The sequence below is a fragment of the Salvia hispanica genome, chromosome 5 (genome assembly GCF_029641045.1).
Source record: "Salvia hispanica isolate PSC_SH4W2 chromosome 5, Shi_PSC_v1, whole genome shotgun sequence".
In the NCBI taxonomy this organism is placed as follows: Eukaryota; Viridiplantae; Streptophyta; class Magnoliopsida; order Lamiales; family Lamiaceae; genus Salvia; species Salvia hispanica.
The window spans coordinates 17,596,332-17,609,187 of NC_142696.1; the positions used below are offsets into that span (position 1 = coordinate 17,596,332).

Below are 12,856 nucleotides of genomic sequence, written 5' to 3' on the forward strand. Positions count from 1 at the left end.
TTTCTTGAGTCTTTGAGGGTTTGTATATTTTGGGCATTGACCCGAACCGTCTTGGCTTGGCTTGGCTTCTATTTCCATTCGGAGATGAATGATGACTAGTTTGAAGGTTTGGCTTTCGCTCTACCGGAGATTTCCAAAGATCATTGCGACATTTCTATAAATTAAATTAGAATAAAAAATGAGGATATACTACTAATTTTGTTATGAAGCTTAATCTAGTTGGATTAGAAAACGAACTTGGAGATGGCTTGCAACTTGCATTCTGGTTAAGCCGGGCTCATTCATCAACTCTAAGATCTCTTTTGGAAAACACCCTATAAATGCATATGACATTAATACACATAGTGAATATAAAATTTAACATCAAAATATGTACGTACTTCCTTCCCCGAGTTGCCAAGCTGCATCCTCGAACTTGGCGTGCAACTCTTGAGTCCATTCGGTACACATCTTTTTCCGCACATTACCATTTTGGCTCATCATATTACTGGATCCTTGGTTGTAATCCTCATATCTACCTCTACATCTACTCTTATATTTGCCATTCCTATTTACCATCATTCTAGGGTTAGGGTTAGGGTTAAGATTTTTATGATGAACCACTTCCCGGAACTCGACTCCCCCTAATGATCCTAGGTTGTTGGATGCGATTATATCCTGTTCCCTGATCATCCTTGCCTTCTCCCTCGTAGCATGTTGCGATAAGTATCTGAGAAACTCTACCGGTGGTGGCTTCTTGATGCAAATGGATGCTTCATTTTCGAGAGCCCTCAACAACGTGTTGTCATCATCTGCCATCACTATACAAATACCAGAAGTATTTAACTTCACATACATTTTTTAGTAGAAAATTGGCTTCAAAATGAATAGAAACTTACAAACCACTGGAATACACATGTTGAGTGCATGCTGAAGAAGTAGTCTAAAACCTTGGGGATCCGGAGAATTGATGTTCGCCATCACAACGTCGAATTTTGCATTCGCAAGCATTGGTATCGAAGGATATGGAAGCTCAACACAAGTAACTGATCACACAATTACGATACAAAATTTGCAATTTCTTTAGCCTAAATAATTTAATATAGATATATATTTTTAAGATTTAATATCATTCATAGTCACTGAATTAAGTAAAAATGAATTTTTTAAAACTATATCTACCTTTATACTGCAACGTTTCGAGTTGGTTAACTATGTTAAGGGCGTCTGCGTCATGATCAACTAGCAAAACATGCATTGTTGTATGGATAAAAGCCACCGGAACACTGTTTATATTTTCAGTCCAAAAATTGCTTGATTCCCACATATTGATGTTTTTTCTACAAATAGAGACAAGATAACTTCATGTTTGGTTAGTGTGAAAATATTTCAAATTCGGATAAAAAAAGATGAAATACACCAAAGAAATGATCGTATGGATAAATTACCGAATGCAGAGTTAATTAACAAGAGATATGGAGGTAAAGATGGTGAAAATAAAGAGGAAAATGGATAAATTTATAGTAGCGACGACTGAAATATTTAGGAATTTATTATGTGGATATCTATTATAGAGATCTTGAATAGGTAATCTCGATTAGTAATATGGTCAACAATCAAATGCTAATTAATTTATCCAGAACTCAGAACTTTTTCAATTAAAATTATCCACACAAAGATATAAATGTATCTAGATAAGACTGTTGATGTACTTATCTCTTTGTGTTGATATATAAATGTACATACATTATTAATAAAGTTGTGTTTTTGTATTCATAATTTTTAATATACAGTATTAAAAGTCTGGCATTCTGGATTGAAAATTAGTTGCATTATAACGCGACCCTATTAATTAATGCTACGTAGTGTTATTTAGTCAAGAGAGATTGATTTAGATTGAGTCGCAGATTTTAGATTCTGAAGATTTTTATGCCAATTTCGTTATTACATAAAATGTTACACACAATTCGAAAATGATCTTATGCAATTTAGCGTCTACCAAATGAAATTATTCAAATTTTTAAGATAAATATTATTATTGGATAAATTGAAAAAGGAAATAGTAATCGTAATTTAGAAAGGCGTAGGCCAGGTCATACTACCTATTCGTTTTCCTTACTAAATTAATATATACTCTGTAATATATATGGAATAGCATTCTGCATTCATCATATTCTATTTACTTCTACCCTTTTTGAGGCAAGTCGCCATCATTTGAAATTCTGTAAATATCACATAATTAAATTCCAATTTTCAACTTTCCATGCTCCCTCTATCCACTAGGGACGCGTTTGATAAGACAGTAATACCAAGATATAGACGTGTTTGATACAATATTTATTCTGTAAAAAAAAAAGGATAAATGTGTTTGATAAGACAGTAATACCAAGATATAAAATTATATAGGAACATTTTTAATTATTTGATATCATATTTAAGCATAACTCAAAGTCTAACATAAGACAAGGTCCTGCCTTAATCTTGCCAATATTATAAATTTATAACTTTAACCATGTTTATGTGACCCACCAATTTGTCAAGTTTAACCACTATTATTTAATACACTATACAAATTTAGATAATTTCTTTTCTATCAAACAACAACGAAAAAATCTTATCTCTGTCTATCTTTACATGAAACCCGTATTAATTTCTTATTTTACATATCTTCTCATATTCCACTTTTCTTATCAAACGGATCCTGAAAATATAGGAGTACTACTATCATTGTTCCATAAAATTTGTTATTTATTTTAATCTTCATCCATTTCACAAAATTTATCATATTTAACTTTTTTCCCTTTTTACAGTGGACCTCACGTTCCAATAACAAATCTTACCCACATTTTATTTATAAAATTAATATATAATGTGATTATAAAATTAATATATAAAAGTATGACTCATATTCAACTATTTTTTCAACTCACATTCTACGTATCTTAAAATCCGTATCAGGTCAAAACATGACAAATTTTATGGAACAAATGGATTACTAGTTTGACTATTTTGGGACATCCTGTAAAATTATACTCCCTCCGTCCCGGCTAAGATGACACATTGATTAGCCGACACGGGGTTTTAGGAGTTATTGGTTTAAGTGTTTAATTGGAGAGAGAAGGTGGGTGTAAGTATTAAAGTAGAGAGATAAAGAAAGATTGATATTTTAATAGGAGTGAGAAAAAGTGGTTGAATGTATTAATTGGAGAGAGAAAATTACCGAAAAAGGAAATGTGTCATTTTAGTTGGGACAAACTAAAAAGGAAAACGTGTCATCTTAAGCGGGACGGAGGGAGTATCAATTCTAAATAATGATTTTTTTCTCTCTCTCTAATTAGATGGGTCACATTTTTCACTAACAATAAACTTATAGCTTTTTTCTTTTTTTTTATCTTATTCTTATTTTACTAATTACACATTACAACTCGTTTCATTTCAAAATTAATGTATTTTTTAAGAACGAAGTGAGTATTAGAAATAGGTTGAATTTCCTTTTTCGTCAGTCCCATGAAAATAGTCTAAATCCATTTATGGAAACATTACCCTCTTCTCTTTTATTGTATATTTGTGGTGGTCCCACCATACATTATACTATTTCAACTACTTTTTTCTCATTCTCTTTTACTTTACCGATTATGCATAAAATTTGTCTTCTCCAAATTAACATATTTTTATGAGACAGAGAGAGAGAGAGTGAAAAAACTAGTGGACGGAGTAAACTTTTAATTAAATTAAATTTAGAATAATTACTCCCTTCATACAGCTCGGCAATAGAAATCCCGTTTTTTCGATTCATTCCATTGACCAATAAAAGTCATATTTTTATTATAAGTGGTAATTAAGTCTCACATTTCATTGTATATTAATGCTTCCTCCGTCTCATCTCAAGTGATTGACTGCTTTTCGGCACATATTTGGAAAAAAATGATAATAAATAGTTAAAGTGGAGAGAAAGTAAAGTAAGTAAGAGAATAATGTTGATATGACTTATTCTATATTCTTCTCTCTCTTACTTTACTTTGTCTCAACTTTAACTATTCTTTGCAAAACAACGTCCAAAAAGGAATTAATCACTTGAGCTGGGACGGAGAGAGTATATAAAAGTATCTCAAGTTCTACTATTTTTTCCCCCCATATTCTTTTACTATATTTTATAAAACTTGTCTCAAGTCAGAGGTGTAATTTTCATCTTTAAATATATATTTTAATTTTTACTATTTTTGATAAATACACTACACATTTCAATAATTCATTTCATTGATATTTTAATATAAAATTAATATATGTTTTATTTTACTATTTTTTGGTAAATGATAATTTTTTCATTAATTTTCTTTACCTTTGCAAAAACTGATGTCGAGCAAAGCGAGACATTTAAACTTGATTTTCCTTTTTTTGGTTGTCGTATTATAAGTAATAGACTTTCCATTTTTAGCTAAAATCAAAACATTTAATCTCTCCTACGTTAATTCTTTTTATATTTCCTACTTTATTCTCTCAACGTACTTAATTAATATCACTTTCTTAAATCTCGTGCAAAAAAAATCAATCACATGCGATAGGACAGATGGAGTAGCAATTAAAATTAAGATTTACAAATAACATTAAATATAATAATTTCAATAAAACAACTTAAGATGTAAAATAATTTCATAATTTAAATGAAAAAATACATTTACAAAAATGTAATTCATTATCTAATTCAAATTCTATCTTGGCGGACGATGTCGAAGTATGACCTGATTTCTTCAACTAGATCATGTTAGAGTCTGCTATGTCTATCTTGATATTGTGGGGTTGGCCCACAATATAATGGACATGTTTGATTAATTTTGGCCCAATCTCGTGTGGCGTTGGTCAAAGTGAATTATATGCTAAAAGATGGAAGAAATTTAGAATTATGAACTGGACTAAGGTTCCGAAGAACTTGGATCTTTTTCAATGATGAATGTTGAAGAGTATTTAGAGATATTGAAGCTCTGCTCTTATTAGGTAAGTTCTGGCTCGAATGAGGTCAATTGGGCGCCACACCAATCTCAGCGGGCCGCTAAGATGAAATTAGCGGACCATTGGGCATTGTCCAGAATCATCTTAGTGGACCATTGGGCATTGTCTAGAATCTCGGTGCTAATCTCGGCGACTGGTGGGCGAGAGGTCCTCGGCCATGTGCGTTCCGAAGCGAGCCGTTGTGGCATCTCTATCGACCGCTAAATTGCTCCGGTAGGTCTGTATCGTAAATTTGACTTTTTACACCTTTTTTGAAGTCTTCTTCTATCATTTCCCATCAATCACATTACAAATATCAAAATGTAAATAATACGAAATTAAAGAACATAATTCACATGCATCACAATCAAAACGAGTTAAATATAGACCTTAAAAGCATGGAAATTATGTGTTTATCACTAATTGCAAGTATACAGTGTAGAGTTAGTATGGCTAAAGGTCAGTATCGGATATCGAGTACGAGGAGTAATATGTAACTTGTCTATTGCATGCAAATATCATTTACTATTTGGACAAAAGATGATGTTGGTTGATTTTTCTTTAACTAAAATAGAATATAATAAAAAATAAAGGAAATAAAAAATATCCCATCCGTCCACCATTAAATGTCTCATATTTGACCGGTACGGATTTTAAAAAATTATTTGACTTTAAGAAGTAAAATGGATAGAAAAGTTGGTGGAATATGGAGCCAGTTTTATAATAAAATGTGAGTGGAATGTGTTAGTGAAGTGTATGGTCCACTTACCAAATATGGTAAAAGTGAAATGAGACATTTATTGGCGGATGAAAGAAAAAGGAAAAATGAGACATTTAATGGCGGACAAAGGGAGTATGATAAACTAGACTAGGAAATTGATTTCACCAACTCCTTAGTTATTCCAATTATTTAGTTCTGCGTCCATCCAACTCAAGCTTATTAGGATTTCTTATTTTTTGGTGACAGTAAGATGATGTAAAGTGATGGTCGATCCACTACATCAACCCACTACACTTTGGAACTAGTATAGAGAAGTAAATGGTCGATCCTACAGAGAGGAATGTAACGGAGGTTTGAGTTCAGAGGACTTGGGAACGGGGTTAGTTGTTGCCACGCAAACTTAGGTTGAGAACTTTAACTACTATACTTGGGAAAATGTAGAATTATCTAACAACTAGACCTAGGAAACGGAAAATACGATGCAATCATTCATAATGAAACAGTGATCAAACATAGAGTAGAACTTAACAACTGAGATTTATTAGACCTAGTGAATGGACCTCCTAAAAACATCTAGACAGAAGAAAACATGCAGTGGGGACCATTTTCCCAAAACAGAAATAGTACGGATGAAAAGCTGCAACAACGAAAATCTGACTCTAACTAACAACGATCTTCATCTCTTCCAACAATCTAGGCATAAACATGTAGAAAACAGAGCAACAAACCAGATCGCAACATAGCATACCTAATTGGACGTTAGAAATTGCGATTAACCGGAAAATAGAGCAGATCTACAACTACTAGACGAGATAAACGAAAGAACAGAAACTAAACATCATAACCATGCAGGAATTTAGCAGATTCAAACGTCAGATGCTTAATCCACTCCGGATCCAAGCCATCTGAACCCAACAACGTCAAAACCCATCTCCGACTACTCCGATTTAACCAATTTACTTCGATCAATGACAATCAAACCACAATTCAGCTTCAATCCAATAAATCAAGTGCGAAAAGCATCCAAAGCAAGTAAACAACAATAATCAACACAAATTAAGAACGAAAACGGAATGAACACTTCCATAGCTGAAATATCCAGAAATCCAACACAAATTCAACAGTCGCTGAGCTTCGAACAGCGAAGTCTCAGCACAAAAGCAACAAAACAGAATTAAAAGACAAATTGTTTCTTCGCCCTCCGCGAGGACGGTGTTACACAGTATTCAGTCGACAAACAAGACGAAAAACCCGTCGAATTACCCCATTGCGTTCGGTGTTTGTAGAGAAAATTATATGATAAAGTGAGCTAAGAACTGGAGCGTGAAAAGGTGATGATCATGTATGGTGCGCTCCAGTATTTATAGACGGGGAGTTGACTTCTAGATTCTTCTTTGGATTCTCCATTTTGCCCCTCCTTCTTGAAGTTTCCTCCATCTGGTAATTTGATGCTCCTTTGCTTCCTTTTCTGCTTCTTTCCTCCGCCTGGCAAATATTCTCCTTCTTTTCCTAGGCCCGACAGTTTCTCTACACAACCTGCCTTAAAACACGTGTTAGACCCTGGAAATCATTGAATTTACCCCCATAACCTGTAACAGCCCGGCATTTCTAGGGTATAATAAATACGTCGACTGTTAACTAGGCGAACTTAAGGCATCAAGAAATGTAGACTAGGGTTTCATTTGAAGAGATTTGACCAAGTATTAATGAAGCATCAAGGCATTAAGTCAACGGCTAACTCACGAGAATCAAGATTTAATAGATATAATGGACTAAGCTCAAAAGTCAAAGGTTTATTGTAGCTCCAACAAAACGTAATAATTTTCCAATATTCCAATAGGTTCAAACCAACCAAAGATAATAAGTTTCAAATATTCAGCGGAAGCATTTCAAGAGAAAGCGAAGTCATGTATGAAGACACGACTACACTCAAAATCCCAACCATCCATATTATTCGATTCAACCATCTCAACACCACCGACCGCCCGTCGCCGCTCAACCTGCACATAGGGAAAACACATGCAGGGCTGAGTGTTTTAAACATACTCAGTGGACTCATGCCAAAACATTTTATAGTTATGCCACCCTTACCATAGTGAACTCGAGGTTTTGCATTTATTTAAAGATAAGCATCGAGTATCACAAAATATATCATGGACTGGCCAGTCAAACAATACCTCCCATTTTCTCATCAATTATCATTTCATATGGTGCGATGAAGTGTGGCCACACTTTCGCCCACGAGATCGGCTGACTAGCAAGGACGGCTCCCGATCTCCCGTGTATATTAGCCTGATAGGGTTTGCGGCCCTACTCAGACCCGAATTCGTTTTTTATAGCCCTTTAGCCTAATGGAGCGTACTCACAATCTAGGCATCAGGCACACACAATATCCAAAATAATTATAGGCATGACATAACAGTTTAATCCACCCTTATTGCTCCACTTTCATATATTTGCAACATAAGAGAGAGTTTAGAATAAAGCCCACCTCGATTTCCTTCGAGTTCAAAAACGCACTTCTTCTTGTTATCACACCGGGAACGCAAACTATCACCTTTAGTTCATATATTTCAAATAAGTCTCAATCATGGATCAAAATCATGCATGTTCTCACGTTTCCATTTCCCATCGATTATTTTCAATATTCCCATCAAAATCAAAGTACGATTATCATATCGTTTTTAATCACACAACAACTCCAGATTTATCATCAAATCGTGACACGTATGAGTGTTTCCCACACACAACACACGCACACACACACAACACACGTACACGCCTACCGAGGCGTGCACACACACACACACACTCGGTCACACACACACACACTTATCACATGCATCCAAAGTCACCGATTAATTTCCCCCTTCACTCGATCTAAATGCATGTGGACTCAAGAACACCGATTGATCAGTAGAAGAAGAGAAGATCAAAATAAAAGTACCTTTTTCACAAGAACAATCGGTAGGAAACAAGTAGAATCTTGATTCTTCAACAAAATCTTGAATTTCAGCTTCAATTCTTCTCCAAAAGATGAAGAATTAATGGAGAAAGTAGAGGAAAAATTTGAGAGAGTGGAGAGAGAGGAGAGATCGAAAATTGGGAGTGGGGGGCGTGATTTATGATGTGCTAGGGTTAGGTTCTCACTCTCATTTATAAAGTGCAAGATATAATATCTTTAATTAAATAAATTAAAGATTTGGAAGAGATTTAAGGAGTAGTTGGCGTTAATATGGTTGAGGAAAATAGGGAATTTGAAATTTAGGCTATTTAATTAGCCTATGACTTAATTTGAATATTTCACGGTGTAGAATAAAATATCACGGAGCAAGAAAATATAATAAATCTCCCCAAGATATATGGTAGTAGGCGTGATTTTCAAATTCCTACTCCAAGGAAATAATTAAAATCCTAATTTAAATAGGATATGGTAAGATCTTCTTAGATTTGGCAAGATATGCTAGGATATTTGAATTTATTTATGGAAGAGAATAAACAAGGGATCAAATAAAATAATAATAAAATCCCTTCTCCCATAAAACATGGGATTTTCGAAAATCCCCCTAGAAACAAATATAGGAGCCGAAAATTTCATCAACTAAAAGGAATATTTGGACTTTGGATTTAATTTGGATAATTATCCCAAGCAACAATTAAATCCAAGAAAAATAGGATTTCTCCTTCAATAAATAGGAGGGGTCGAAAATTCCACATACTTAATAATGCTCCTATTAAATTCTCACTCATCCCTTAGGAAAATAATTCACCACAAATATTATTTCTTCCCACATCAAAATATCCACATATTCGGATTTCACCTCCACTTCACATTTTCCAACGACTTTGACCATTCCACGGCCACTCATATTTTCCACCATATTGACTATTCAATAGCCACGTCACATATTCAACAAGTTGACCATTCAACTCAATCTCAATTCCAAATCGCAATTAGGTCACAACGAATATTGCAATAAATCACTCATCATTTAATTCACACTAGTCTTAACCCACGTGCGATGCACGACGAAATATTTTTTTATCATACAATTTTAAATTGTTAATCGATTAATTAAAATAAGAAACAATATAATTATATACGATTTAAAATAGAAAAATATACTACTATGCAATAAAAATTCAATAAATATATATTCCTCAATTCATTTTACACCTAAAGACATTAACTTAAACATATTTAAAATTGAATTGAGACAAACACAATTATTTGGACAATGATAAAGAGACTACATTAAGTGTTGACATTTTTGAAAAATATGTTTAAAACAATCCTTCATATTTCTCTACTAAAAATAATAAATTGTGTAAAGATGAAGATAAATACTATGTATGTTTGAGTTAAGGATGTTACAATTCTTCTCTCTCTAAGAACTGTAAGAAATATTGGGATAAAATTCTGGAACCATATACACGCGGTACTCTAACATTTGTAATCAAAGGAAAAAAACAACAATAAATGAAATGGAAATTACAATGAAAATTAGTCAAGAAAAACCATCTTTCCGCAAGACAAATTACATCACGGTTAGTGCTCTCGGATTGACATATTTTCCCCAGAGATGAAAACGACTTCCTCCTAACGTATATAACATTTCAAACCTGCTAGGCACCTATAAACTTGACGGAGCTCCAAAATCGAGCAAAACAATGTTCCTAAAATGTTGAGAGCTTGAGAGAGAATGAAGAATGTTTTGTTAGTGTGTATATTGTATTTCATCCACAATTCTATGCCTTTTATAAGTACAAAATTAGTAAGTGAGAGATCATGGAATTAAAGCATCATAATTTTAAAATCAAGACAATATAGGTTACAAAATTTGTTAAATACTCATTATTCTATTTAAATATTTGTAACCACCAATGAGTCATTGTAGTGCTTCAAGAATTAGTCAAATGCTCATTAAAATATCTAAATAAATATTCATGAGTTACTTGAAATATTCAAATTGGTCCATAACTTATAAATATTTCAGAATAAGGATAAAACATATAAATATTTCAAGAAAATGCCAAAACTCGCCTTTTATATATGTATAGATATGTCATAGCATTTAAAGCATTTAATGCAAAAATTTCCACGTCACAAAAATTAGGGTTCGAAAAACGAGGCGTTACATAACCGATGCATGAAATTGGCCTTATCAGTATTATACTCTGAAGTTCTCAATTTAGTTGAGTTCTTTTTATCTATCAGTTATTCATTCTCATACGTTTCTTCGTTCATTTCGCATTATGAAGGAGATGGCAAACGTTGGACACATCTTAGGCATCAAGGTTATCTGATTTAGTCGTATGAAAGTTATGCATGTCTCAATATCATACATCAATACGGTTCTTAAGCTTTTTAGCATGGAAAATTTCAAGAAATGGTTTCTATCTTTTGACATGGAACTACCCTCTCTCAAGAGAGGAGTCCTAAGAGACCTAGTGAGATTGAGGAAATGAGGCGAATTTCATATGTTTCAGCAGTTGTAAATAACTTGATGTATAAGAGTAATAATTAAGATAACTTTCTCTAAATGGAAATGACTATATTTTTATAGGACGAATACAAATGAAAATTGTACATATTTTTATGAGAAGGTGGAAGTATATAACTTGTCACTTCAATTTTAATTCTGTCAAATACAATAATTTTGCCAAATTTATTAATATAACATTGTTAAATTAGATTGACTTGTCCTTTTCACTTTGGATTTCAATGGTTACATCAGTTATAATTTTACAGGCATCATACGTCAGTGATAAATTACCACAAACTCAAAACTCATTATTTTTGTGACCAAACTATCGTTGGTGATTTTAGAGACAATATATACTACTATTTTCATCCCTCAAATATTATTCCACTTTCAGCCGGCATAAATTTTAAGAAATGTAATGAAAAGTGAATTGAAAAAGTTAATGTTATACTTTTATATATTAATTTTATAATAAAATGTGAGTAGAAATGAGTTAGTGGAATATGAGGCCCACTACCAAAAATGGTAAAAAGTGAAATGGGACAAACTTTGGGGACGGACTGAAATGGAAAAATAGGATAAACTTTCAGGAACGGAGGTAGTAGTACGTACTTCTATAAGATACTCCCTCCGTTTCTTCATAGTTGAGTCATTTTTTCATTTCGGGAAGTTTCTTCATAATTGAGTCATTTCCATATATGGTAATTTTTTTTTTCTTTCTTACTTTACTCTCTCTTATTTTATTTTCTCTACTTTATTCTCTCTACCTTTTCCCCTCTCTCATTTCATTATCTATTTATTTAACACATCCAACATTCATTTCTAAAACTCCACGCCGAAAAGTTCCGCCTCAACTATGAAGAAACAGAGGGAGTACGTAAACTAGATTGTCAATAATTTTACACATTACAATTCATTGCAAAACCAAAACACAAGTAAACAATGCAACAATTCAGCCCCCAAATTAAATCAACAAAAAATTTAAAATAAAAATATGAGTGAGAAACAAGGTCATCATCCTCTCCCACCGAGCACAGACTTGAGCTTCTTCACCTGCGCGTCGTCAAGAAACGTGGTCTTCTCCACCAACACCGACGGCAAATTGTTCGCGAAAAGCGCATAGTCCGTGATCTGCAACCCGGGGTTCGCGCTCCCAAAGCTCGCAAACGCCACGGCCGTCCTCCCCCCGCCGTTGATCTGGAAATGCAGCAAGCCCTGCGGGAAAATCATCAGGTCCCCCTTGACGAGCTTCTTGACGTAGACCTGGTTGGAGAACGAGGACACGAAGCCGGCGACGATGGTCCCCTGCACGACGAGGAGGAGCTCGGAGGCGCCGGGGTGGGTGTGGAAGGGGACGACGCCGCCGGGGGCGAGGTCGAGGCGGGCGATGGAGAGGCCGAGGCCGTTGAGGCCTGGGTACTGGGCGTCGAAGGCGGGCGTGACTGCAGCGCTGATGATGTTGGTGGTGTTGCCGGCCTTGCGGAGCCCCGTGAAGACGAAGTCGGCGGTGGTGACTTTGGCGGCGCTCTTGCAGGAGTAGCCTGCGGGGCCGGCCGGGAGGGTCAGGTCGGCCACGCAGAAGTCCTGCACGGAGGCATTGGAGACAAAGAGGAGGATGGAGAGAGTGAGAGAAAAGAGCAATGTGGATAGCTTATGCATTTTTGGTGTTTGGTGTGGTTGGTTT

At 34.5% G+C, this 12,856-nt stretch overlaps 2 protein-coding genes across 2 annotated transcripts; both read right to left on the reverse strand.

The window, feature by feature from the left end:
* Positions 1 to 210: 210 nt before the first annotated feature.
* On the reverse strand, positions 211 to 1,237 carry LOC125189760 (two-component response regulator ORR26-like). Its single transcript, XM_048086998.1, has 4 exons — positions 1,162 to 1,237; positions 930 to 1,025; positions 381 to 800; positions 211 to 314 (listed from the first exon to the last, which is right to left on the reverse strand). Exons 1-4 carry the CDS (start codon positions 1,235 to 1,237, stop codon positions 211 to 213), a joined length of 696 nt encoding a protein of 231 aa, XP_047942955.1.
* A 10,790-nt stretch (positions 1,238 to 12,027) lies between these two features.
* LOC125187468 (auxin-binding protein ABP19a-like) lies at positions 12,028 to 12,856 on the reverse strand. Its single transcript, XM_048084066.2, has one exon. It carries the CDS (start codon positions 12,829 to 12,831, stop codon positions 12,187 to 12,189), a length of 645 nt encoding a protein of 214 aa, XP_047940023.1. The 5' UTR covers positions 12,832 to 12,856; the 3' UTR covers positions 12,028 to 12,186.